Source organism: Hypomesus nipponensis, chromosome 20, assembly GCF_054491055.1.
Source record: "Hypomesus nipponensis isolate SF chromosome 20, ASM5449105v1, whole genome shotgun sequence".
Taxonomy (NCBI): Eukaryota; Metazoa; Chordata; class Actinopteri; order Osmeriformes; family Osmeridae; genus Hypomesus; species Hypomesus nipponensis.
The window spans coordinates 3,619,246-3,646,696 of NC_140380.1; the positions used below are offsets into that span (position 1 = coordinate 3,619,246).

The window sequence follows — 27,451 nt, forward strand, 5'->3', positions numbered from 1 at the left end:
AGCGCCGTTGTCGCCTGCAGCCGCCTGCAGCCCGGCTGACTTGAAGCAGCCAATGGCATTCTCAGCTTCAAGGCAGCCGACTGTCGGCGCCGCCGGCGCTGCATGAAGACGAAAACACCTGCAGAATCACGTGAACAATGTCTTCCTAAAGTTTCGTTCACCCACGGAGGAAACCACTGGAGCTCGTGCATCACTTTGAGCACCGTCATGATCTCCTGTTTTAACGTAACAACAAATACACAACTTGTTTGACACAAACAATAACAACTTGACTGCTGTTGAAAATGTTTTCCGAGATAATTTGCATCAGTTTTTCATGAGTGTCTTTAACTTAACGAACCGTTTTACAGCCTGTTCACGAACAAGTAGCCGCCTAGTCATATTTTCGTTATCACACGATGACTGACATATTGTCAAATTATAAACATTTCTCTCCATAATATTTTTATTAGCACTAAATACATTTAAGTGTATTACATAGTTGCTGTAATAGGTCACTTTTAAAATCATGTCATATTTTATAATTACATCCTGGCCATGGAAGCATTAATCCTTGCATCTGTTTTTCAAAGATGTCAGGTAAAAAACAATTAATGTTGTCACTCTTGCCTGTCTTCAAAACATGAGAGCCCTGATCGTGACCTTTTGTGTGAAGAAAAGAAGATCACAAATGTAGCTTTTTCAAGACTGGACGTGAACAGTAGCTATGCCTATTTACGCCGGCGTCCCTGCAGATTCCGGAAACAACAAAAATGACCTGCAGCGTAGTAGTAAAACTAGTCAACTACTAGGTTCGTCAAAAAATAAGTAGATGCATGTATCCAATGTGTCTGGCTCGTTAACTGGCGCAATCTAACGTTGAAGGCAAACTTCTTGAAGATCGAGGTTAGTAACGTACTGCTTTAAAATGTACACAGTACTGGTAAGGGCTGAATATTAGAGAGCTAGCTAGCTAGCTCTAGCTAGCCCAACTGTCTTGTCACAACATGGTCAACAAGCCCATTCACTTTTGTCTTGTTTTGACACCAAACACCACCTTTGTAAATTGACACGGACGTGATTACATGAATTATTTGTAAATCAAGAGAACAATACTTTCAGTTTTACCTACAAGTGACCAAATGGGGCGCACAAATGTCCGGACCAAGGACCTGACCTCGAGGCCGCAGGCGCAGGTTCAAGCTCGCTTTCACAACCAGCGACGGCGAGGGCGGGATACCCCATTGAAGACGTCGGCAAAAAGAGGCAGTAAGAATCAGGAAGATACATTCTATTACATTTTCAATGTAATTGGAGCAGTTATTTTAGAACATTCTAATACCAATTCAAGTTTACATTGGGGATAGTGTGGGAACTGATTTTCGCAAGGGGCTACCGGCGGCCGGGGACTTTCACAATATTCTCAAATCTTCATACACATATCTAGAAATCCCTCAACAGTAGGCTACAAACATCACTTCTGGGTCCCAATTCAACTTTGCCTTCAGACTGTCAAACAAACACACAACCTTTTAAATCACCAACTATATGACTGCAACCCTCTACGGACACAATGAAGCTTGAGTCGCCATTGGCTAATATTTTATTTTATTTTACTCGACATACTTTTATATGAAATGCATGAACAATGCAACTGGAGAAAAAGTACATAATCTGTCTGAATTAGTCCTTCTGTTGCATATGGATTTTTTAGCAAATGGCTTTTGCCACTTGACTTCAGCCACCTCCACAGCTGATGATGGATCTTACTGCTGAAGCTCTGGCCTTGTGTTTAAATGAAAATCAGGTCTGAAAGGCGTGAGGCTGTGAGACTGCTGGACATCTGATTGTATTCTCTTTTGGTACAGGCTCATTCACAGTTGGCAGAGCTGATTACCAGAGCACGAATAATCTGAACAAGGAACAGTAATCTTATATTGTCTTGATAACAAAAATAACTATTAAGCGTTTTTTGCTCAGACTGGAATTGTAGCTTTTTGCATCCATCTCTTTGTGCGTGACGAGTGCAGTCATTTTAAAGCAAGTAGATCTTTTTGTGAGAGAAAGCGACAGACGCAGTTCAGTCAAGACAATCACGTATTAGATTTGAGAATTTATTGTTACATGACATGGACATGTAGGTTTGACTTTGGCGGAGTGGATGATCTAAGGCAGGGGTGGCCAACTCTAGTCCTCGAGAGCCTCAGTCCTGCATGTTTTGGATGTTTCCCTGCTCCAGCACACCTGATTCAAATGAATGGTTGTTATCCAAGCCTGAGATTGACCGTTCATTTGAATCAGGCGTGCTGGAGCAGGGAAACATTTTAAACATGCAGGACTGTGGCTCTCGAGGACCAGGGTTGGCCACCCCTGATCTCTAAGGGAAGCACTCCCTGCAACACATGAGGCAGGGAGTAGAGATATAATCCCCCTGATGGATAGATCATACAGACGGCATGGGGGAGAAGGGAATGGTGGAGGGTGCAGCAGCACTGATCATACAACAAATGGGCTGTGTGTGTATCCGCGCGGCCTTTTAATGCCATTTTATCGGACGTGCATGGCCCAATAGGCTTGTGCTGGCTAACACAGGTGTGGTAATCAGGGTTCAACATTAAAAAAATTGCGACTGGCCCACGGGCCAGTGGGTTTGAAACTTACTGGCCCTCAGGCAATTTTTACTGGCCCCTCTTCCAAAAGTTGTAATTTATCATTGTTACAACAAAACCAAACACTTATAAGTTATGTTATTCTGTGAACATGGTTAACCATTTATTAAACACATCCTGGATATAAAAAGAACAAAAATGAAATCACATTTCTAGTGATAAAAAATAATAAGGTAATAGTCAGTAAAACAATTGACTTCTAACCTCAAAAATGACTTGCTCTCTTCCCTGCTCACAGCCATCTCTGCACGACTGTCTGGCTGAAACTGAAACCTCTGGTCCCTCGACTCCCTCAATGCTAATTTATAAAAGCTTCCATTGCATTTCATCAGTATGATACTAAGTACCCAAGTCGACACCATTCTTCTGCTGCAGTTCAATAGCCCGGGGGAACAAGGCGAACGTCTGTCCGTCTTAATTACGTGATATGCCGTTGCTATAAATCGTGCAATAACATTATGGGCATCTGCATTTAAATTCCTAACCAGCATGGTCAACGGCCTGGAAGATAGATTGTCAACCATCCGCTTAACTGTCACGCAAACCAGGTGCTACCTGCTAGCATGGCTGGTCAGGGATTGTTTTCGAAAAATTGTCGGTGCCTGTGTAAAAAAGATCCACTTTTGTCTGCTTTAGACGGGAACATACGACAGACGACACAGTGCATCTTAGCTCCATTAAAAAAAAGTTGCTTCCGTTTGAACGCATAGTATAGAGAAACCTTGGGAGGAGCAATTCAGAGAGGGATCCCCTCCTCCAGAGACGGTTGGTAAGAGAGAGGAGCAGAACACAAGCTAAACATAGTTATACAGTGTCAATGGGTTTTGAAACACCAAAATCCATTGTTCGGCTTTATAGACGTTGGATGGGACCGGGAAACTCGCTGTTGGCCGTCATGGAGACTGGATTCCGGTGGACGACCTGGGCCAGTGTTGGTAGACCGACGACCAGGCAGGTCCTGACAACTCAAACCCCCCACACCACAGGGGATGTGTGGGGGGGGACAGAGAGAGGAGAGCAGGGATTAGAGAATGCCAGGAGCGGCTAACAGTTACAGTCCTAATGGAATGAGATCCCCACCGGTCAAGTGTGGACTAGTGCAACAATTTAACAAAGCTAAAAGGGTATTTGATGCAGCCCAACACATCAAGACAGCGACAGCCCCCCTCGGTTGGAACATGAAATCTGTTCCAGGGGAAAGAACTCTAAAATAGGTTATACTTATACGAATAAGGATGAAAACAACCAGTCCCCCGTTGTCTCCAACTAGTAACAAAAACTATAACAATAGCAATATACAGCAATGGGTTTACTTTTTTTGTAACATCTAGATGGGCAATGTAAACAAGCTATAATTACAATTTAAAAGTTACATGTGATACACACATAGGCAAACGCACACCCCAGGTTTACATATAAAAGTACACACCAACTTACCTTTAACAATCATAGAATTGACTAAACAAGAAGTTTTTAATCTAGTTTTAAATGTTGAAACAGTATCAGCCTCCTTAATTGACACAGGTAATTTGTTCCAGAGAAGATGTGCTCTATATGAGAACGTGCTCTATATGAGAACGCCCTATCTCCAGGTGTTTTTTTCTTAATTTTGGGCCAGATAGCCGGCATCTTGAGATCTTAGAGTCCTTGCGGGGCAATAGGGTGCAAGGAGACCGGAGAGGTACAGTGGTGCCAATCCATGCAGAGATTTTTAAGTTAGTAGTAAAACTTTGAAATCAGGCTTGGATAGAGAGCCAGTGTAAAGAGATAAGAGTAGAGGTTATATGATCAAACTTTCTTGTTTTAGTCAATAGTCTGGCAGCAGCATTTTGCACCCAATGTACATTTTTTAGGTAGGTAATTGGGAGGCCAGAGAACAACACATTGCAGTAGTCCAATCGGGACGTAACAAAAGCATGTATTTGTTTTTCAGCATCATCCTTTGAGAGGAATTTTCGTATTTTGGCAATATTACGTAGATGGAAAAATGCGGTTCTGGTGATTTGCTTAATATGGTACTCAAACAAAAGGTCTGGTTCCAATGTGACTCCTAGATTTTTTTACCAGCTGGCTTTGAGATACTTTGACACCGTCCAAGTCTAAGGTCAGATTGGATAAATTATTTCTGTATTTTTTAGGGCCCGAAATTTAAACCTCGGTTTTATCCGAATTAAGAAGAAGGAAATTTGCTGTCATCCAAGTTCTCAACCCAAAAACACATTTTTCCATAGCATGTGGGAATTCCCCAGGCTTTATAGACATGTATAGCTGGGTATCATCTGCATAACAGTGAAAATTTACCCCAGAGCTTCTAATTATGTTTCCTAAAGGCAACATATAGAGTGAAAATAACAGAGGGCCTAGAACTGAACCCTGTGGTATTCCGTATTTTACAGTGGAGCTCCTGGATGAGCAGCCATCATAGTGGACATATTGTGACCTATCAGAAGGATAGGATCTAAACCACTGAAGTGAAGTACCAGAAATCCCAACATAGTTCTCCATACGTTCCAGGAGAATCTCATGATCCACAGTGTCAAAAGCTGCACTTAGGTCTAGAAGAACCAGGACAGAGATAGAGCCTGTGTCAGAGGCTAGTAATACATCATTGACTACCTTGGCTAATGCAGTTTCAGTGCTGTGGTGAAGACGAAATCCAGACTGGAGAGGTTCATAAAGCTGATTTAAGGAAAGATGCTCAGTGAGCTGTTGTGCCACAGCTTTTTCTAAAATTTTGGAGAGAAATGGCAAATTTGAAATTGGCCTGTAGTTGCTAAGACAACCTGGATCCAGGTTTGTTTTTTTGAGGAGGGGCTTAATAATAGCTTGTTTGAAATCATCAGGGACTTGTCCAGTTACAATAGATTCATTAATAATACTAAGCATGGGTGGTACAATAATAGGGAGAAGTTCTCTACAAAGTTTGGCAGGTAGGGGATCGAGAAGGCAACTCGTGGTTTTCGAGAAATCTATCAGCTTGATGAACGCTTCCATAGAAATGGGGTTAAAGTGAGTGAGAGCCTCAACATGCAGCATGCTGGGTATAGAGGGAAAATCAGTGTTGATGGCCACTCCTCCAGGACTAGTCTGTAGTTTGTCCCTTATTGCATAGATTTTTTGGTCAAAGAAATCTAAGAAATCTGGTTAACCTGAAACATGGCCTTTAAAGAATTAAAAACAAGTTTCAAGTTCACCACACCACAGAATAATGTATTATTAACTACACCGACAAGTCTGTTAAATTAGGCTTTGAAATTGTAAGAAAATCTGCAGTCTTCTCTGTTCGAGACTGGGGGGGCGAGTCGCCTGAAGGAGCTGAAGCTTGGCCCCCTCGCTGAAAGGCGCAACCTCTCTCAAGTAAGCTACCTACAACCCAGATAATGGACACTACGTCAAGCCGAACAAAACAGTATAGAATAAGAATGTATTTGTTCAATGAGTGAAACATACAGTTGCATATAAATGAAATGTTCCCCTGAACTATAACACAGGAGTAAACATTTACAGCAGAAACAGCAGACAGTGAGCTCTCCAACTACTTCTAGCACATTAGCTACCATTTCACCAAATACCATTCTACACCGAGTAGCCTAATATCAGTTAAGTTAGCGGTTTGCACTAATTATAGCAGAGATCTCCTGGAAAAGTTATCTAGTATAATTATAACAAGCACACAGAACTGAGTGATGAACTGCTGGCGGCGGTGGATGGTCCAGGTGCGAATGACGGGTTATTATTAAACTATTTTGTTTCTAATTGTTTTTATTCATGAAACCATATCAAATATTTGTTTGTGGTCTTTTTCAACTCCACCTGAACTTTCTTCTGGGCTGTAGGTCACCGTGCTGGGCTAAAAATCAGGAAGGACAGGAGTCATGAGTTCCACTTTGTGCTGCTCCAGTTATTATTTAAGCAACAAGCCTCCACTTTGCGTTGTGCCTAGCAACTCCCCTTACCTGTTCTAAAATCAGCGCAAAACACGGCCTCTTGGGGCTTATTGCTTAAATATTGTTATAATATTGTTATACAAATTATAATATAGAATTTGTACTGTAAATTATGAATACATTATAGTTTCACTTGGGACAGAGTGCCTATGCATTTCTTTAAAAGGTTGTTAGAGGGCAGATTGGCAAGGTAAAATACTTTCAGCCTCAAGAAGCTTTTTCTACATTCTCTCTCTACTTTCCAGAATTTAGGAGACCTTGCTTAAGGCCTTGTCGAACCGTGAGCAGGGTTCTGTCTCCCATCAACGAATCAGAAAGCATTAATGAGAGGTGAGCCGTCCTAAAACGTATCCTTGGAATCGTTTTTTAAAATGATGGCCTATTTACAAGGCAATGGATCGCTCAATATCATTGTTTGTTTGATCACTGTTTTTTGTGGATGCCCTTTTGACAGATCTGTCATACCCTCTACTCACAACACAGACAGGTTACTGCGATCTAGCTCTACTGTAAGTTTATGTACTACTACTGTGTTTATTTTACTCTCAAACTGGAGCAACACAAAGTGAAACTCATGACTCCTGTCCTTCCTGATTTTTAGCCCAGCACGGTGACCTACAGCCCAGAAGAAAGTTCAGGTGGAGTTGAAAAAGACCACCAATGAGTACTAGAAAATATATACACTTTAAACCAGTGGTGTAGTCCAGTGGTTCCCAACCCTGGTCCTCAGGGCACCCCTGTCCTGCATGTTTTAGATGTTTCACTGCTCCAACACACCTAATTTAAATGAATGGGTCATTATCCAGCTCTGCAGAAGCCTGCTTATGACAATTCATTTGAATCAGGTGTGTTGGAGCAGGGACACATCTAAAACATGCAGGACATGGGGGACCTGAGGACCAGGGTTGGGAACCACTGGTGTAGTCTACCTGTATAGAGAGTCAATTGAATGCATGCATTTATTCGAGATAACTGATTTAGGCTTATTGTCCATGTAGTGTTTTTTTCTGAGCGCCAGCTTCTGTGATTTCCCCCCCAAATGTTCCCATTGAGGAGAGAGCATATGTGGCTGCTTACAGAAGAAGCGCAGCACCCAGTGTCTTTTCAGAACACACTTTTTTGTGCATCCGCTGGTCAAAAACTGAGAACTTTCTCAAAGGATATATATTTTTTTTTTACCAGCGTTGTGACACTTCCGAGCTCAGCGAATTGAAAATGGCCGTTAATGATTGGTTTAAGTTAGCCCATAAAATACAACATTGTTTATGAAAAAAAAAACATAAAGACAATATTGTTTATGCTCGTCCAGCTGGCAGTCGAGAGCTGATGAAGTACTGGGATGAAGCGCTCCCCAATGCCTTGCCAGAGCTTTTCTGTAAGAGAAAAACACTACATGGACACACGTCCTTAGAATGGTGTTGCTGTGGTGCAGTCTTGGTCACTATGGGATGTGGCCTGGTTACTGTTGTAAGCACAGAATAGAAATCATACATTTTTTTAATACTCATGTATGATTGTATACACTGTCCTTTTCCGGGTAAGTACAAACCACAGGCAAAGCACAGCAGATGATAAGCAGATGAAATACTTCCAACAGCTGGCATCTGTGCTTCATCAAGTATTTTTCTATGAAAATGGCGAGTGATGCTCTCGTCCTCTGCTGGTGCAGATGCAGCTCTGCCCGCAGACGTGTCCTCTTTTCTGTCAGACTGTGATGATTCCTCCTCCTCCATGGATACCAGCAGTTGCACCAGTCTGTTGTCCCCCGAGGTGTTCCGCAGAGAAGAAGTCTTGGGTGTGTATGTGTGTGTCTAGCACATCTTTGTATGTCTTGTAACAAAATTGTCAGTAGAATTTACTTGCATTCCTCTTTGCCTCATCCGCCTCCTTATCCCCCACTCTCCTTTTTCTACTTCTCTCCGCTGTTGGTCAGAGGAGCCAGTCACGTTCCCCAGCTTGGTGGAGCTGGAGGAGCTGCAGGTAAAGAACTCCACCCTCCTGGACCTCAGTCATGCGGAAGACATCAACATGCAGCAGCCCCCCAACCTGTCCTCCATCATAGGTACCTGCATCACTACCTAATTTCAATCAATCATCCAACTTCTCCTCCATCTAAGGTACCTGCATCTCAACATACCTTAATTAATCTATCATTTAATCACCCAATTGATCTCTTCTTTATACATCACTGCCTAACTTCAATCAATCAATCACCCAACCTGTCTTCCATCAAAGGTAGCTACATCACAACCTACTATCAATCAACTCATCAATCTGAGTTTATCAACTCATCAATCTGAGTTTAAGTATATTTGTATATTCGTTTAATCTTCAGTGGCATCTTAGTAGACATGAAAACAGGGATGTGTTTGAAACAAAATTCTTCTTCTCTTGGGCTCAGGTCATTTTTGCAGGCATTTAAAGATGACGACTCCTTGTGTCTCCCTTTCACAGATTTCTCTGAGGTACATGATGACAGACGTCCTGAGAACAGGTAGCTCACCTTGTCTCATCATCATCTCTCCTACAGGAGAGGCAACCAGCGGTGTAGTGGTAGCTAAAACAGTTTGATTTGATTTACTTTCATGTGTTAGATTTGTGTTTCTTTAGAAGTAGGTACAAAACATTGTGTGTCCACGAATTCACAAGAGGATAAGAAGTATACTCTGTATGCACTCAGCCACCCTACTGTACACAAGCACATTATTCTTTATTGTTGTGTGTGTGTGTGTGTGTGTGTGTTTGTACCTTGTACCGTAGATACCCCTCTGGCACTGATCCAGCAGCTGGTTCAACAGAAGGTATTTAGTTACTGACTCATATGACCACCTGTTCTGTGCCTCCGTGCCTCTTTGCTCGGAGCAAACACACCTTTTGAGGTTTTTGGGGGCGTAGGTGATTTCTGTCTGATTCATTTGTAGAGAAATTGTTGAATGTGTCCATCGAGAGAACTCCTCTACCTTGTGGATACAGTGCACCCCCAGTGCCCACAAAAATACCCAGGGTAGGAGCTATATCTACAGTATAATATACAGTACACATATCTTACACCTTTGAGGTTCCTTATGGGAGTGGAAAATGGGCTGGGGGCTATGTTTTCCTTTCTTTGGAGGAGAGAAGAAAGTGCATAGTGAGTCCTGTAAAGACCCGAGAGGAGAATATAATGATGAGGATTTTACAAGTACAGTTACAACAGATGCTTTTCTGTAAAGTAATGTACAAATGATGATGATGATTCCTAATTATTCTTCTGTGTCACAGCAAAGGAAGATCAGGACCATTAGGTGCAGGAAGAAAGTTACCTTCAATTCCTGTGTGCTCTTGGAGATGCCTCATGACGGCCTGGCAACTCCCTCGGCCAATCAGGGAACTGGCAACCCAGGGGTCAACTGTGATGGGATAGTTCCAAGGGAGGATGTGAGGAAGTTGACCTTGACACCAGCCTTTCCTACCACCCCAGAACAAGCAAAGTTCTTTGACTTTGCAGACAAGGAAGAGAGAGATGCGTTCTTCCAGCGGTTGTGTCAGAGGTTCTCTTTTGATTTCCCCTTCAAACTGGTAAGCTTGAATCTGGGACTTGGGAATTTGACATAAACACATCCAGACCCATCAAAGTGTATTCATGCAATGAAATAATCTGACAAAGCACTTTATTATACAATATATAAATGTCAGATATCACAATTTCTCGACTTTCTGAATTTCTGAGAATTTAACAATTGTCTGTAATATTGGAACAGCAATCATTATGACTTGATGTGCTTTCTCATTAGATAACGTAAAGCCTCAATGACACAATGCTGGGGGCTTGTGACCAGGTATGTTGAAAACAGGACGGTTGGCACTTCACTTTCACTTCACAAACATACTAAATGTTCATTACTTTTGTAAAAATTGAGCTTGAACTGGACAGCTGCTCAAATGCCTGTATATCAAATGTCCAGTAGAGGGCAGGCTTGGCATTTGCTTATTACTGTTTACTTAAAATTAAACTATTCAGCGGTTATATAATTTTACATTTAAGTATATGTTTATTTTGTGTGGAATTTTCTAAAGAATCCATACTAGAAAGCTGCAAGACAAAGCTGCTCAAACTTAACTGTAAAAAAATGCTGTGTATTTCTGGGAAACTTCAAATATGTTACAGTGTGGATTTGTTGTACATTTATTGAATCTATTGTCAAGCTTCATGCTGTTATGACCTTACTATTGGACGTTATGTTGTATTGTAACTGTTTTCAATAAACTATTTAAACTGTTTCACTTGAGTTCATATTAGCGTCGACCTTTTCCTGACAATTTTCTTCTAATGTTAGTTTTGGTTAATTAAATCATTTGTTATCTTACTCAGTCTTAAGTTTTAGACAAAACATCAACACAGCAATTCAACTTGCCACGTGGCCAAAAATATCAACCAACCAAGTATTTTCGAGAACCCAAAGCCGACCGTCGTCCAATCACAAAAATGCAAGTTGTTTCTATGCAGCTTGTGACTAATGCCTGTCATATGACTCTGACACAAATGGAGTTAGTTTCAAGGAACCAGGGTTGCATTTGGATTTGAAAAGAGACTTTCTGTACCGATATATTTTTGGTACACAATGGCTCCTACTCTTTTTCAAAAACTTTTTAATAAGAGAAATGCATTTTCGCCGCCTCCGAGATGCAACAAAGAGGACCCCGCTTTCAGGTAACGTTGCTGTGTATGTGCATGCTTATGCCAACATCACGCGCTTTGTAGCCCGCTCGCTAGCCAGCTAGCTTGCAGACTACAGCTAAATCCGCGAATGCACCAAGCAATGGACTGTATTGGGGTTGCTGACAGTTAGTTCAACGGTTAGCTACATGTGTTGTAGGACATAACCAGGCTGTGCGTACGACATGTTCAATACAATTGCGTAGCTATATCGCTTGGTGGTATAAGTCAATGCAGCAGTGTACGGGGCCAAGGAAACTCGCCCTCTTTGTGTACGTTCGAAAGAGAGACTGCTGTGTGTTTAGCTTAACCAACAGTTATGACAACTAGAATCTCGCCCTGGTGTGTGAAATGTCTGGCCATATTATCGGATTTAAAAAAAAGTACAGAGCTTCGTTATCGTTGGGGCAAAATACTGCATAGCTGCTTCTAGCCGTGTGTAATGTGTGTGCGCGAGAAGCTAGTCAAGCCATGGAGGGACTGTTTGTGTCCTGTGTACATGCACGTGACTCAATAGGCCGTTAAGCCACATTTGTAATCTTGTTGCGCTTTCTTGGGGATCTCTTTCAAATAGTGTACATTGTGGCATGCAATCGACTAAAACGTTTTTGTGTAATATGAAGTTGTATCATGATTTTCAGAAACACGGTAACGAGTCAATAAGTGTTAGTGTTCATTTAAAGTGGTATATGGGCTGCCAAAAACAAAAACCTAGGAGTGAGATTTCACGAGACAAGCTTTCACGGGTGTCCGCGCGTCTATGTTGCTTCACTCAGTGTGCCTGCACATCGTCCATTACTGTTTACAATGTGAGCAGGACTACTTGGTTGGCGTTGCCCTTTCAGCGTGAGAAATGCAAGGTGTGGCGTGAGAGCGTGTGAAATGGTTGAAATGCGTGTGTCTCACGGCCAATGCGTGAGCGTTGGCAGCCCTCTATGTTAACCCTGTGCCAATGACTGCCACTTTAGACCGCGTTGACCGCCGAATCCACAATCACTGATGCGCTCAGGGGCGTCTTAATAGCACGTGATGCCCCTGGGCTATGGACTTCTTTTAATTTTTTGAGGCCCCCCGCCCGCTAGTAGCACAATTAATTAATTTTTGCTCCCCTAACGGTGCGTTCACACCAGGGGTGTAGCCAGAAAAATATTTTTAGGTAGGCCTAGAAAAATATGGATAGGCATATTTTCAGTGTTTTTGTTTTTTTACTTTGAGATGTGCACCCGGTGCATAATCTTTCGGAGATATTTTTGTTTTGGTATTTTCGCAAATTGGGTAGGCCTGTGCCTACCCAGGCCTACCAGTGGCTATGCCCCTGGTTCACACTTAAGCGGAGCGGGCGGCGCATCGGATTGGTTTCATGTAACGTAGCAACCGTTACGTCATGGAAAACATTTTCTAGGTTTCAAGATGGAGGAGAAACTTATCGTATATGTGTGTGCACACCCAGTCTTGTTTTATACGCCTCTGTACGATTAAAGCGACATTAACAAAATAATATATACCTGGCGAGATATATATATATATATATATATATATATATATATATATATATATATATTATTGTCCATGGTGTGTGAAATTCAACTTTCTTCTGTGCTAGCTGCATACTACAGTAGGCCTGGTCTAGCTAGTCTAGTTCACCCGGCGCACGATTAACATTGGCAGTCACTCGCTAGCCATACAGTAAATGTGTCAGTGTTTCCGTTATGTTGATTTTTCCGTGGCGGCCCGCCATGGCTACATTTCTGCCTCCGCGGTATCAGAAATAGGGCTGTAGAAAATTTTAGGCCGTCTATCAGCAGTGATTGTTAGAAAGCATATTGGAGGATAGCACGGACACACGCTTCACAGCGTAGTTGAGATTGCGTGTGTGCATCCTTGAGAACTATGGAGCTAACTTATGTTGTCAGTTAATTTAAGCCTGTTATTGGTCTATAGTTCTTGCTAATTTAAAGTAAGTTAACTGGTGATTTTCGTTGTTTGTAGGCTATTCTTTCCCTGCTAGCGAAATTGCATCTGTCGATTTTATAGCAATTGCTGCCCTTGCTCACATTTGTATTTTAGGTGAATTATTATGCTGAAGTAGTTTTAATTAATAAATAGTGGTTATATTGTTATTATTAGCTACAGAATGCTTCGCCTATGAAGATCAAATGAAGCAGACAGTGTGTATATGCTTCTGAGTGGCCCTGTCAGGCCAAATAGTGTCCTACCTGACGTCACAATGCTGTTCCGAAGCAAGGACGCGTCCGTCACTATGCCGACCTTAAATTCCTGAGATATCTACGCGTGCTAGCAGGAAACTGTCATGATTGCTATACTGGTTACTCGGTAGGAAGTTTTGTATTTAGGCTCATTTAAACCAGTTTATTCTACTCTGCTATTTAAAGTTTTCACTCATAGTAACCAGTATAGCAACCATGACAGTTTCCTGCTAGCACCCGTAGATGTCTCAGGAATTTAAGGTCGGCATAGCGACGGACGCGTCCTTGTTTCGGAACGGCATTGTGACGTCAGGTAGGACACTATTTGGCCCTAGGACACTATTTGGCCTGACAGCCCCTTAATCGATAGGCTAGGCTACTGACCATTTACGATGAGTTGTTATGTCAATTATTAATTGGCAGCATTTAGAACAGACCTGCCCCTACTGCTAAAAAAGAGTGAAGTGAAGAGGGGACCAGCAAGGCCAGGACATACCCTGTCCTGCCCACCTCTCCAGCTCTACCCTGCCATGCTATCTAGCTTAATCTTTGGCCAGACAGACCTGCCCCCACTGCTAAAAAAAATCAGAGAGGAAACACTGTGTGTAGTGGCCATAATCAATGAATGTTGCTGGAAAAATGCATGAAATGCTCTAAAGCCTAGTTGTCAAGATCATGCAACATCTAGTCAGCGTATCAGATTCCTTGCATCATGTCGTGTAAAAGCTGTATTTTGATCGAGACAGGAGCACCTATATGTATATCAATAATTATATTGTAAGTTAGACAAACTACAACAGTGACCTTCGAGAACTACAACTCTGTATTAACTTTTCTAACACGCCCCCGAGCGTTGTGCACTGTGGGAAGGCAAGCGGTGGAGAGCGTTAAAAAACGCTGCAGTGTGAACGCACCGTTAGGATCCGTCAATATTTGGACTACATAGTCAACGTTGGTGTCAAAAGTTTTGTCTTGCTAGCGATTGAGTTGCTTGTATTTTTATTTACGTTCCGTTGCACGGTTTAGGCTGAAATTCAAGTTTTTGTGGCAAAAAGTGCCTTGTGTCAACGAAGGGAACTCTGTGCCAACGTCAGCACACGCTAGCAACGACGCATGGATACAACGTGCATTGCTGTTGCACAGCAAGGATCGTATTGTGGCATGGTGTACTAGCAGCATTATACATTTAAGCAATTCAAGACTTGCATGCCACAGCCTAAACTTTATGTAAAAATAAACGTAACATTTCTGGCGCATTCAAACAATAGTTTGGCTAGCAACAGCAGCTATGGTAGCTTGCCCGTGGCACAATTCACCTTCTCCTCGCAGACCTCTAGACTGAGACCAAAAAGTCGAGTTTGGGGGCATATTTTTAGTTGGCAGATGGTAATGTTTGAATCGCGATTCCATCTGAAAAATACTGCCGGTGACAACGTTCTTAGAATAGCTTTTCTCAAAGGGGGTTCAGCTTGTTTAATATTAAATGGACCCATCTGCAACCAACACAAGCAAGCACACCCTACAATTTCCCTAGAAATTGTACCCTCTCTAGTTTTTGTTACATTTTGTTACATTTTGTTTAGAGAGGGGGGGGCTCCACATCCACCACCAGATGCTACTGTAGAGCAGAGTTATGAGTCTGACACCGCGAATACGTACGTTTATTATCATAATTATTTTGTCAGGAAGTCAGGTGGCTGAGTGATTAGGGAATCGGGATAGTAATCAGAAGGTTGCTGGTTCGATTCCCGGCTGTGCCAAATGACGTTGTGTCCTTGGGGAAGGCACTTTACCCTGCTTGCCTCGGGGGGTACTTACTGTAAGTCGCTCTGGATAAGAGCGTCTGCTAAATGACTAAATGTAATGTATTATGCCCCTGATTGGTCGAGGCCCCAGGCTTAAACCCAGGTAAGCACGTGAATAAAGGCACCACTGGATGTGCTAGACTTGTATTTTGAGATTTGAAAGGGATGTGATCTATTTTTATTAAGTGACGTTTCAATTGAATAGATAATATTGACCCCATTCTTCACAACACTAAACAGGACACATATCTCATCTTCTGTGTCTCCCTCCTTTCAAGATTCAAAAATGTACTCTAGTCAGACTTTTGGAATGTTGATTGCTCACTGATCAATATTAGATCAGTGTTTTAGAGACAGAAGAATATGTAAGCTATCACCTTTACCAGAACTTTTATGTCCCTGGGTTGGTCTGGTGAGGCTCTCTTAACCAGTTATCAACGAAGTCATATACATCCTTCACTTTGAAGTGTGTAGACCACCTGATTATCGTTTAGGTCTAAGTGCCAGTCGTAAGCCTATTGGCCTAATTTAGCTGTGGGTGTCAGTGCACGTTTCAGGGCCCTAGAGAAGTATTTTGGCTGGGGTGAGATCGGATCTCTGCAGTTGAGTTGGGGTGCAGGTCTCTCTTTCGCCAAGTCCCTTCATATCTTTCATTTCTCTGCACACTTATGGCACAATAGAGGGAGGATGTGCTCTATTCACAAGACAAGAATCTGTATTTTGCTCTCTATCAAGCTCTCTTTTTACTCACCTACCCCACACCCGTTAGTCCAGAACTAAGGGGGGAGCGAGCAAGGTTTGTTTGCTTTCTTGGCTGCCCCTGGTGCAATAGTTTCCTTCCTGGACGAGGCCTACCCATAGACAGGCTGAGAAAGAGGAGAGGGGAAGAGAGAGCTAAGAGTAGTAACATGTCAGCAGAAGACATTGAACTGACTTTTTAGTCCAGTACTGGGAGAGGGACTGTTTACCAGTGTAAAACTCAGGAGTCGGCTTTTAAACTACTTTTGCTTTTAATACAAATGTGTAGCACAAATACATACACAAATACCATACATATACTCATGCTCATGTGATGTAGCAAGTTATTGATCTACAACCAATGTTTTCTACATGCTACACTGTACTGTCATTGGCTAACAGGTCTACTCTGGAATGTGTGGGCATGACGTCACACGACACACAAGTCATGTGAGGGTGAAATGCAGAAGCTGTCATTACATGTAACCAGGGACAACAAATGAACAGACAGACAGACAGGCAGTCAGGTGTCTCTAGTCATGGTGAGGTTCCAGAAAATATTTTGTGACACACCTTATCTATTGTTTTATCCTATTACCTCATATACATACTCAAGGAAACAAAGGGTTGAGTAAGTAGTTATGTTGTGTACTGGATCTACAAGATAATAAGTTGCAGTACCTCAGTAAGGGAAAAGGGAGCCTAAATGTACTGCGAGATAGTTCTCTCTCACAGCTCCCCGTGTCTCTGTCCCTACCATCATAATCAGTATTTGAAAGGAAAGTGTGTGAGGTAACTCTTTCTTCCTTCTCTTCTTTGGTTTTAGGTTTGGGTGTGTTTTACCCCGAGTTGCATGGAGTGTGTGTGTGTGTACATGCATGGGGAGCAGGGTGTCCTGTTTCCTCCTCAGCTAAAGCGTGATTAGACCCAGTGTCATGAGCCCCAAGTACATTTTTACTGTTCTATATTAGCTGGTGCTGTGTTCCAAAACAGCTGGACTAACAACACCACAGAACTGACAAATGTTACCGCTTCAGCTGTTTTGTTGTTTTTAAAGTAATTATTTTAGACAAGGGTGGTCCCTTTGGCACCGTAGCCCATACGTGCACCCTACCTCCTCTTCTCCTCTTCTCCCTCCCTGATACTCCTAGCACAATTTACCCCCCCAGACAGGGGAGCAGTAAGCAGTAGGGTAGCCATGCTGGCCTGGGGCCATAGATGAAGCTAGATAGCAGGGCAGGGTAGAGCTGGAGAGGTGGGCAGGACAGGGAATGTCCTGGCCTTGCTGGTCCCCTCTTCACTAGCCGACACTCCAATCACCTGACAGTCTCATGTTGTTGTGTGAATTTATTTCAAAGCTATTCTTAGCTACGGCTGGCCAGCGAGGGCTTGGGAAGAGAGAGAGGGCAGGGAAAAGGGAGACACAGAGAGAGAGAGCAAGGGAGGGACAGAGAGAAAGAGAATGCGAGGAAGAGACTGTCAGAAACAGAACCTGATGCCCAGGTACCTGGTAATATTTAACCCAGCTCGCTTGTGTGCTCCATGTGTTGCTGTTGACAGTTTGTGGGAGAGTTTTGTGGGATTGATTTTGGCTGTGGTCACGCTGGTGGCTGACACCGGGTATGTTCCCTTGTGGAATGGTTTTGTTGTGGGGATGTTGTTTGGTGGCTCCCTGTTAGCGCTACATTTCCAGGATCAATAGTATACGTTATGTTGACCAGTCACTCAACCAACTTTCAGTTTCAACTGTTGTATTACGTTTGAATCCGCACATGCACTGTGGTTTAATGTCAGTCAGACTCATCAAGGTGAGCTCCATGAGGTGTGGAGTTGTGTGACGAGGTCTCTCTTTGATGTTTCTTAGATATTGTCATCAGCACTACTATTACAACTGAGGTCACTGGCGGCTGCTTTTTGTTACCGGGATGTCTGACTATCACACGGGCTGCTTCCTAGTTCCTGCTCTCTCAATCTCTCTTTCTGTCTGTCTTGCTCTCCACTGTCTCGGTTCCTGTCTTCAATGTCAGGCTTTGTCTTTCTTGCCCGTCCATCTGTATTTCTCTTTCTTCCTACCTTACTCTCTGTCGGCGCTCTCCCCTATCTCTATCTGCCTTTCTCCTTCTCACTCTGTATCTCTATGAAGAGACACATGTAATAACGTGTCTCTCAGTGTTTCCCCTACCATTTATATTAGGGGGGTGCCCCCCCCCCCCCCAACAGCACCCCCAGCCCCCCCCTGGAAGGTACAGTTTTTGTTTTTTATAGCGCCAGATCACAAAATAAGTCTTTTAAGGTTGCCATTCCTATAAAACAGCTTGCTCTTTTATTAAACAAACTAAATGGCCTTGTTATTTATCTTATTTACACGACGGCATGTCATTTCTGTCTCTATGGTCCCCCCCCCCCCAAGGCTGTAAACCTAGGGGAGACACTGTGTCTCTTCTCATCTAGGTTTAGTTCTGAAGGAAGCTGGACTTACTTAACTAAGTAGTCTTGATTGAGACTACGTTTGAACAATTTCTTCTTGAGATCATATGACGTCTAGACCGCTGACAGACAACCTAATCTCCAGAGCACGACTCGACCATTTCAGAGTTTACTGGCATAGCACAGAGGAATGTTTGTCATATTCTCACACTACTCTTTGCTAAACAGTATGACACATACAGTCACACACACTAGTCACAAACATCATCACAGTCTCACACACGCACATTTGTCACAGACAGACACACACACACAGTCACAGACACACAAATGAGGGACTCTGTGACTTAACTATTCCTGTACCCTGTCAATAACCCCCACCCATAAACACTATCCTTACAGGACAACACACACAGACCTCATGGACCCCCCCGCCCCATAAACAGCTAAATTTAGGTGCTGACCATCCCTCAGACTTTACAGAAATCCTCCACTCACCACCACTCTGCCTCCCTGTCTATCAACAACTTCTTCACCTGTTTACAGTTCTGCCGCCAAAACTAAACCGTTGTCAAGAGAGTGTACGTTTAAAGCCACACAAAGGCCCACATGGATTTTGTCAGTGATTTTTCCTGTAGGCTGACAGAAAAGTTGATTGAAATAGACTACCCAGGTTGCTTGAATCCTGTCACACACACACAGGCTCACAGGCTATGTGGTATGAGAGGAAGAATGGCAGTAATGGCACGGTCGTTGACGCAGCCTCGCCCAGCCAGAGGTTTGACAGTTGGGAGAGGGCTGAATAGACAACTCTCCCTCCTCTCCGTCTCTCTTGTTCCCTCTCCCCTCCTGCTCTTTCCGTTTCTCTCTCTTGTGAAATAACCCCCCTCTTTCTGTTTCTCTCTCTTGTGAATGACCCCCCCCCCCCTTCCAAGCAGCTGGCCCTCCCCCCAGTTGGAGCCCAGCCAGGTGAGGCTGATAGTGTACCAGGACTGTGAGAGGAGAGGGAGGAATGTCCTCTTCGACTCCAACGCCAAGAAGAGGAGCCCGGATGAACCCCCCAGCTCTGTAAGTTGTGTGTGTGAGAGAGAAAAGCGATTATGAGGTGTTTGCTAAACAGGTAATACTGTTTCCCATCTCCCATGGCTATTTTCGACACAGAGGGAGGTCTCTGACAGGTTTGTTCCAGACTCTTATCTCCTCTGGTAGAAGCATCAGGTGACAACTTGTGTGTGTAAGCATTCTTTCAGCCTCACATGACTGGGAAGTTCTTTCTGTCTCTCGATCTCTCTGTCTCTTGTCTGTTTTTCTCTCTCCAACTGCTTATTATTTGCTGAATATTTCTCCCTACATTTCTCTTACCGTCTCAGTCTCTCGCTCACCCTCTCACTCCCTCCAGTTTCTCCCTTTCACGTCTTCTTTTTACGATTTGGACATGTGATTGCTCTGTCATGTGGTTGCAGTGCTGTGACAAACCACACTCTCCTGACCTGACCCCTGTATCCCTCCACCTGGAAATAGACCTAGTAGTCTATTTCCATTCACACCCACGTCCTCAGTGCAAATATTGAAATTTGAGTAAAGAGCATCAGTGGTGTACAAGACAAGGGACAGATTTAGCTGTTCAACGTAGAAGTTGTGTGTGTATGTGTGTAATGCTTTCTGCATAGCTCTGGTTTACATAGATCCCCTGTGACTTCAAAAACATGACGCAAGTAACGAAGACAGCGAGAGATGGGGTGGGAGTGTCTAAACGAGGCTGGCCAAGAGAGAAAAGAGATAGCAGTTGCAGCTCACAAGTTCCTGTGGATGTCATATGACTGCATGTCACATGCTCATACGCCCTCTGTGTGCTTTAGCTCAGCCGCACTGACGTACACGCGCACACACACACACACACACACACACAACTTCTACGTTGAACAGCTAAATCTGTCCCTTGTCTTGCACACCACTCTGTTTGATAAGAGCCATGACCACAGTGAACGCAATCACTAAACCAGCCTGCCAGGCAGCCATTACCACTGCTCTGCAAAGTGCTCAGCCAGCCAGCCTGGGACTACCAGTCTGCTTGCTAAGGCAGAAAGTCAAAAGTTTGGATATGGGTCTGTGAGCCTTAACCTGCCTCGCAGTCAGAAGTATAAAACAAGGTGACGAGGCTGATGATGAAGAGGCCACATTCATTCACATTCATTACCTGTTCATTACCTGTTCATTACCAGTTCATTACCTGTTCGGTTCACATTTTAAAATACTGGTACCTGAAATTAAAGGCATGGTAGGCAATGTTGTTGAGAATAACTTTGTGTCATATTTGCTGATATAAACTTCGCATCCTGATATGAACCAAATACATCTAAAGTTTTGACAGCCAAATTAAATACATTTGATATCTGGGGGCATCGCACAACTTAAATCATTAAGGTCGGACCGACACTAATGATTGGACCGCATTCGGACTGAATGCTATGATTGGACAGGCTACTTGTCTGTCTACCTACCATGGAAACCAGACCCCATTCTAGCAGCATATACTAAACATAACCGTGCCACAAACTCATGCACACACAGAGACCGATCCATACCCCCTTGATTCTGGGGTATGGAACAATTAAGGTATTTTACAACTAAATGTATTAAACAAAATACTCTAGCAGTTAACTATTCTGAGCTACTCTAGGGAACAGTGTTCTTCTGCGTTGGCTGCAGGCATACTGCTAACAATGCAAGCTGCAAAAGGAGACTTATTTTTCAGTAGACTATTGAGATTTTTGAAATATCTTGTTTGGCCAGGTGGGTCTTCAGGTTAGAAGAGTTACAATGGGCAGCTTTATATTTTGCTTCACAAATATTGCAGCGAGAATTCTCTGCTTCAAGTTCAAGATTTGAAAAGTGCAACCACACTTGGGTCCACTCTCAACTAGCTCTAACTATTGCCTGGACTGTTGAAAATGTAACAAGCTGCAGAGGTAACATATCTCGCTCTCTTTGTCTCACTTGTAGTGTCACTTTCTGTCTTTCTCTGCTCTCCCACCCTGTTGCTAGTTTGGGAACCAGACAAATCAGCAAGCTCATGCTCATTTATTTTCTCTCACGGTCTGGCCACCTTGATATGGAGTGGGTTTAATACGATGATTGTATAAAGGGCCCCTGTTGAGGAATTTTCGTAAATGACTGAGATTACGTTTTGTTGCTGTAAATGGTTGTTTCTATCCAATTGTAACTTTAGGACTTTGATCTGCGCCCATTGATAATGCCCCTTGGAAATTGTAAATGAACTGAGATGTTCCAGATCCATTCATATTTGTGACACGGATGGCACTCGACTTGTGCCATATATATAGCACAAGTCGAGTGCCATCTATATATATACATGTATGTATGTATGTATGGATGGATGGCACTCGACTTGTGGGGCTTAAAGCGCCAAGAAATACATTTGAAAAACTCAAACCGGCTCTTTCCAAAAATCATGACTCGTTTACTCAAGATAATCCTCTAACCTTATTGTGAGCAGTTTCATGTAGGAACTATTTACTTTCTATCAAACTACTCCACCAACCGTATCACCTCGCAGAAGGAAGAGTCTGTCTCCTCATGGACAAGAGGCTCGGAAGTTTGGTAGGCAGAAAATAGTTCCCACATGAAGCGCATGAACTAATAAATGTAATGTATAAATTGTTCAATTATCCAATTAATTATCAAATTCACTTATTGTGTGTATGTGTGTTTTTCCTGTACATGTTTGTTTGTTTGTTTGTGTCCCATACATCAGAAGGTGTGTGGAGAGGGCCAGGGGAAGGTCTTTGGGAGATGTTGTCAGCTGAGGCCTACAGGAGGCTCCTCCTCCTCCCTTGAAAGCACCTCCTCCTGCGCCTCTGAGCCTCGCGATCAGGGCCTCCGATTCCAGGTGCCACCCCTGACCTCTGAGCACACAGCTAGGGGACACATCTAGGGTCAGGGATCACACCTTGGGTCAGAGGCCACATCTAGGGTTAGGGGTCACATGATGGGCCATATGTCAAACCTCAACAACGTCTGAGTACTCAAAATACAAACTCCCTCCCTGGACGTATGTGTTTCTGTGACACAGTTGCAACCCATCTAGTCGTATTACATAAATGGTTTCAACTAGGTAGAGGATGCTGAGATCCTTTTTCTGTACTTTTTATATGCACTTTGTACGTTGCTTTGGATAAAAGTGTCTGCAATATGAAGTGTAAATGTTAGATTGACAGCCTGCTTTTAGATTACACTGTGGCAGTGAAGATTCCACATTCAGACACCAAGTGTATGTCAACTCCATTGTTTTGCTGTTACGTAAGCGCTAATTAGACTGTTTATTTCCTTCTGTTACTTCTCTACTTCCTCCCTCTATCCTCCTTCTCCACTTACCCTCTCTTCCCCTTCTGTCTCCAGGGCCCTCGTTGCTCCTCTGACGCCAACATGCTGGGGGAGATGATGTTTGGCTCGGTGGCCATGAGCTACAAGGGCTCCACGCTAAAGATTCACCAGATCAGGTAGAGAACACGCACACAAATACAGAAACACACATGTTGCAACATACAGTAACTTTGAACATTGTCAAAACTGAAGCAATGACAACCCCCCCCCCCCCACACACACACACACACATACTATGTGTCCTCAGGTCACCCCCTCAGCTGATGCTGAGTAAGGTGTTCACAGCCAGGACAGGGAGCAGTGTGTATGGCAGTCTCAACACGTAAGCATGCCGCACACACTCTGTCTCCCTCTTTCTGTCTGTTTCCATATTTGACTTTCTCTGTCTTTCTCTCCTCTCCCTCTGTCCTTTAAGATCCTGACTTTTTTTCTTCTGTTGGGCAGGTTACAGGACAGCCTGGAGTTCATGAGTCAGGACCCCAACACTCTCAGGCCAGATCAGAACACTGGGACCAACAGTCTCCTAGGTAAAAACAACAACAGAACCAGACTGGGTTACAATGTCTCGGAGGGGACATAACTGACAAGGATAATACCAAATGCTTATGTGATCACCTCTGATGCTGTGCCGTGCTGTACAGTTTCTCAGTGTTGTTCATGTTGTCTGACATTTGTTGTGAGTGTTGAAGCAGTGTTGTGTTTTCATCAGAGCATCTCTATTGTCTACAGACTATTTTAAAAACCTGATCAGCCTGAACTTCTGAGATTCTAAGTGTGATAATTCTTTCTGATGAGTGTGCAGTTTCAGTTTTGCTCCCTCTGTGTACTGTGTCAAGCAGGCTGTTTGCCAATGCCGTTATCCCATAATCCATACACCCTCATACATCCACACTGGCCTGTTGGCAAATTCATCTCATTCCTGCTCTTCACTGTTTTATTTTACTTTCATCCTCCCAGACAATGCAGACTCTCCATCTAAACTTTCCTCATGTTGGTCCAGCAGAATGGACAACAGTACAAACACAGATCAGTGCTCTGTGAATCATGTGGTCCTTAATACTGTGGTTCTGAGTCTGGCTTTTCTGAGAGCGATTCCAGCCCGTCTGACTCCTCTCAGTGGAGACCTAACAAACTGGGTCTGTTGTGGTCGTTTCTCTGGATGGTAGTGGTGGCATGGCCTCCTCCACGGTTCTGACCTGTTCTGACATGCAGCTTTACTAACTGTGGTTGATGTCTATGTCTGTTTTTGTGTCTCTCTCTCCTTTCTTGCCCTCTATTCGTACCCATACCAACCCCCCCCCCCAACCCCCTTCCGTCTGGCACTTCTTTGTCCACCCTTCCCCTCCTCCCCAGGTTTCTCTCAGCTCAGCAGCCCTCGTCGGGCCTTCTCAGAGCAGGGTCCTCTACGCCTCATCAAGAGCGCCTCTTTCTTTTCAGGTTGGCAGCGCACTCCCCTCGCTTCTGCACGTGTGTGTGCACAGCTGCATGCGCGTGTAGAGGTCCATAACTACCTTGCACATGCTCTGTCAGTGTGTGTGTGTGTGTGTAGGTCGTAGACCTTTTTGGGCATGTACGTCATGGAGTATCTGCGTGTGGGATCTTTTCACCTTCCTCCCGTTCCTTTGTCACTTTCCCCCGCCCCCTCTGTGGAACTCCTGTCCTTGGTGGAGTGATTTCTGTAAATAGCCCTCCATACCCCTCTTTAAAGTACTGTCAGGATGGTGAGTGTGTGTCACTCGCCAGCCACACAGGAATGTCCATAAGCCTGGTCCGTCACGCAGCTCCGCTCCTGTTGATTGGCGCATAAATCACGTCAACAGCTCAACCAAAACTATGCCTCTGCCGTACATGCAAATAAGGGTTCTACATTGTCTGCACCTCCTGAGGCATGTTGGTGTATGTGCGCATGTCTGTTTGTGTGTGCGTGTGCACATAGAATTTCTCAGAACCTACACCTGGGTAATTGGATCTGTTGTGCTATTCCCCATCACCCTCCCCCACCCAAACAGGGTTGGCCGTCTGTATAGTTGACCCCACCGCGCACCCCCCAGCAGGCTTGTAGTTCCCTGCATGTGACCCCACCCCTCTTAGAGCTCTGTTTGATGTTCACTGTGGTGATGGGGGGGATGGAGGAGCACAGGGTTTGGGAAGTAGTAAGAGAAGCAGCCTCAAGTTGAAAGGTGGTGGAGGAAGAGGAAGGTATCTGGTGGTGGTACTTGTAGTAATAAATCTGGAGTGAGCTGTCTCTTAAACATTCTCTGTGTATGTGTCTGTGTGTCTCTCTTTCTCCTTTTTACAATCTCCTCCAGGCCACAGTAACCCCATGGACATGCCAGGCAGAAGTCTGTATGATGAGAGAGACAGTGGCATTGCCAGATCAGGTAGGTACTATTTAGGTTATATTGTAGAGATGTTACCAACCCCCTCCCCCCACACACACACAGACACATACAATTAACCCCCTTGCACAGATACACACACACTTTTCTACCTCCTGACCCCTTCTGTATGCCCTCCCGAGAAGTCTCTATGGAACAGCTTGGGCAGTGGAAACGCTTGCCCTGGCATGCTTGGCATGGCTGGCATCTCATTCCCCTGACCAACACAGCGTCACATGCAGGGCCTTAAATATAAGGGCTCCCATGACCCACTACTACTAACGGACAGCTAAATTGGACCTGTCCCCCTCACGTCCCTTTCTCACACATTTACATTTCAAGTACATTTCTAGTGCTTGAGAAGCAAACACAGTAAAGTATAATGGAATCCCAAGTGACAAATCTGTTAGTCAAAAATGTATATTTATTTATAAAAATGAAATAAAAAATCATTTTTTATGATAATTTACGGTTAGTTATTTTTTTTAACCTATTTACATTTCCTCTTTTACACTACACGCCACATATCCTATTTCTATCCGAAATTTACTATTTTAACCATGCCATATTTACTATTTAAATCATGCCACTCATATTTACTCATTGCTTATATGATAAGGCCATGGCTAAAATGCCTAGCAGCCTGGCATCTATGGAGATAGATTTTTATAAAAATAAGAACACACTTGCTAGTTAGGGTTCGCTAGCTAGCTAGCTAGCTACCCAGAGCGACTCAATGTAAAGAGCAAAGGGCTTTTCTTGGTAGCTAGCTACAGAAGCTTAGCACAGAAGTAAACTGGCAGAAACAGCAGTAACAATGTGTCTCAAAATTCCATATGTAAATCCAAGCACATCATCTTTTCATCACTCTCTCTATGCATCTTCCTCCCTCTCCCTTTCGCCATCTTTCTCACCCCCACTCCCATCTTTGCCTGTCACCATCCTCCTGCCCCCTCTATCCCTCTCCCCTCTGAAGCATCTCTTAGCAGCCTCCTCATTACTCCGTTCCCGTCCCCTGGCTCATCCCTCACCAGTAGTAGCTGTGCCAGCAGCTACCAGAGACGCTGGCTCCGCAGCCAGACCACCAGCCTGGAGAATGGAGTCTTCCCACGGTGGTGAGACACACACACATTCCTCCCGGTCTTGCCCATACTGCGGTTCAAACTTGTATTCTCTGATTTACAAACCTGTATAAAAGCCGCTTTAGCCAGCTACGCCACCGAAAAGCAAGCTCTTCAATGGCACAGCTGGGCGTTATTTATTCTGAGGAGGGAGTTGAACCAATTCAACTCCGTTACACAAGCACAGACACACTTACGTACGGACGTACAGACATCATCATACACTGACACTGTGTACTTAAAATGTCCACTGCTACTCCACTGCTCTAGGTCAGTGGAGGAGAGCTTCAACATGTCAGACGAGAGTGGCGGTGCGAGCCTGGGCGTGGCGAGGAAGAAGAAGATCGCCATTGGTGTCATCTTTCTCCTGTCTCAGGACGAAGAGGAGAACAACAAGTTCCAGGACTTCTTCTTCTCTCATTTCCCACTCTTTGAGAGTCACATGAACAAGCTGAAGAGTGCCATCGAGATGGTGAGTCTGCGCCTCTTCAAACCCAGTGGTACAGACGTGTCTGTTCACCGGGCTGGTCAAACACCCCAGAGGTTTTAAAAGAACATTTGATTGACAAAGCACATTTATCTCAGATATGCTTAAGAATAAATTTTTATTTACCAAATGTATATTCGGTCTTAGTGGGATTTATACCCTCAGCGAGTTTGAGCCCTTTTAGCCATGTCATAGTTTCCTGTACTTATAGCCTCAAGCTTAATGCTGTGTTATTCTGCCAGGATGTTGTTGTCCTGTTTACTGGTGTGTGTTACTGTCAACCTCTTGTCACTGGATGGACTCTCGCTCCACCCCTTCTAAGTATGTGTGTGTGCGTGTGTGTGTTTTCACTCCCAAGGCCATGAAGATGAGCCGACGGTCAGCTGATGCCAGTCAGAGAGCCCTGGCTTACAGCCGCATGGTGGATGGCCTCAATGAGTTCAGGTTAGACACACACACATGCACATATGTAGTGGGGTTTGCTCGTTTAAAGGTCACATGATATGCTGTTTTGGGATGCTTTTATATAGGCCTTAGTGGTTCCCTATTACTGTATCTGAAGTATCTTTCCCAAAATTCAGCCTTGAGGAGAA

The 27,451-nt window shown here is 43.9% G+C and overlaps 2 protein-coding genes across 10 annotated transcripts in view; both read left to right on the forward strand.

Moving 5' to 3' along the window:
* Positions 1 to 101: 101 nt before the first annotated feature.
* Positions 102 to 10,855, forward strand: LOC146245186 (uncharacterized). Of its 3 annotated transcripts, XM_084683555.1 has the most exons (12): positions 124 to 885; positions 1,102 to 1,248; positions 6,841 to 6,925; positions 7,050 to 7,104; positions 7,197 to 7,233; positions 8,265 to 8,390; positions 8,529 to 8,657; positions 9,050 to 9,089; positions 9,356 to 9,396; positions 9,517 to 9,599; positions 9,857 to 10,153; positions 10,369 to 10,855. In XM_084683555.1, exons 2-12 carry the CDS (start codon positions 1,122 to 1,124, stop codon positions 10,375 to 10,377), a joined length of 1,029 nt encoding a protein of 342 aa, XP_084539681.1. In that variant the 5' UTR covers positions 124 to 885; positions 1,102 to 1,121; the 3' UTR covers positions 10,378 to 10,855. The 3 variants fall into 3 exon arrangements, with proteins under 3 accessions (XP_084539682.1, XP_084539680.1, XP_084539681.1); XM_084683554.1 differs by having other exon boundaries at positions 107 to 885; positions 9,857 to 10,855; XM_084683556.1 differs by lacking the exons at positions 6,841 to 6,925; positions 7,050 to 7,104; positions 7,197 to 7,233 and having other exon boundaries at positions 102 to 885; positions 9,857 to 10,855.
* A 246-nt stretch (positions 10,856 to 11,101) lies between these two features.
* The window catches only part of fnip1 (folliculin interacting protein 1), a 28,860-nt gene continuing 12,510 nt past the window's right edge, over positions 11,102 to 27,451 (forward strand). The window contains exons 1-11 of one of the 7 annotated variants that reach the window (XM_084683547.1): positions 11,102 to 11,285; positions 19,407 to 19,536; positions 22,244 to 22,378; positions 22,888 to 22,988; positions 23,120 to 23,194; positions 23,317 to 23,399; positions 24,226 to 24,309; positions 25,182 to 25,253; positions 26,227 to 26,365; positions 26,642 to 26,843; positions 27,217 to 27,302. In XM_084683547.1, coding sequence (XP_084539673.1) covers positions 11,197 to 11,285; positions 19,407 to 19,536; positions 22,244 to 22,378; positions 22,888 to 22,988; positions 23,120 to 23,194; positions 23,317 to 23,399; positions 24,226 to 24,309; positions 25,182 to 25,253; positions 26,227 to 26,365; positions 26,642 to 26,843; positions 27,217 to 27,302 — 1,196 coding nt within the window. In that variant the 5' untranslated portion in view covers positions 11,102 to 11,196. The other 6 variants (XM_084683549.1, XM_084683548.1, XM_084683550.1 and 3 more) reach the window with 6 other exon arrangements.

Bases quoted from the DNA above. Each gene is read 5' to 3' on its own strand.
- LOC146245186 (XM_084683554.1), top strand. From the start codon at position 1,122: ATGGGGCGCACAAATGTCCGGACCAAGGACCTGACCTCGAGGCCGCAG. The intron at 6,926-7,049 runs GTGAGCCGTCCT...CCCTTTTGACAG, and splicing joins TCAGAAAGCATTAATGAGAG to ATCTGTCATACCCTCTACTC. The intron at 7,105-7,196 runs GTAAGTTTATGT...CCTGATTTTTAG, and splicing joins TACTGCGATCTAGCTCTACT to CCCAGCACGGTGACCTACAG.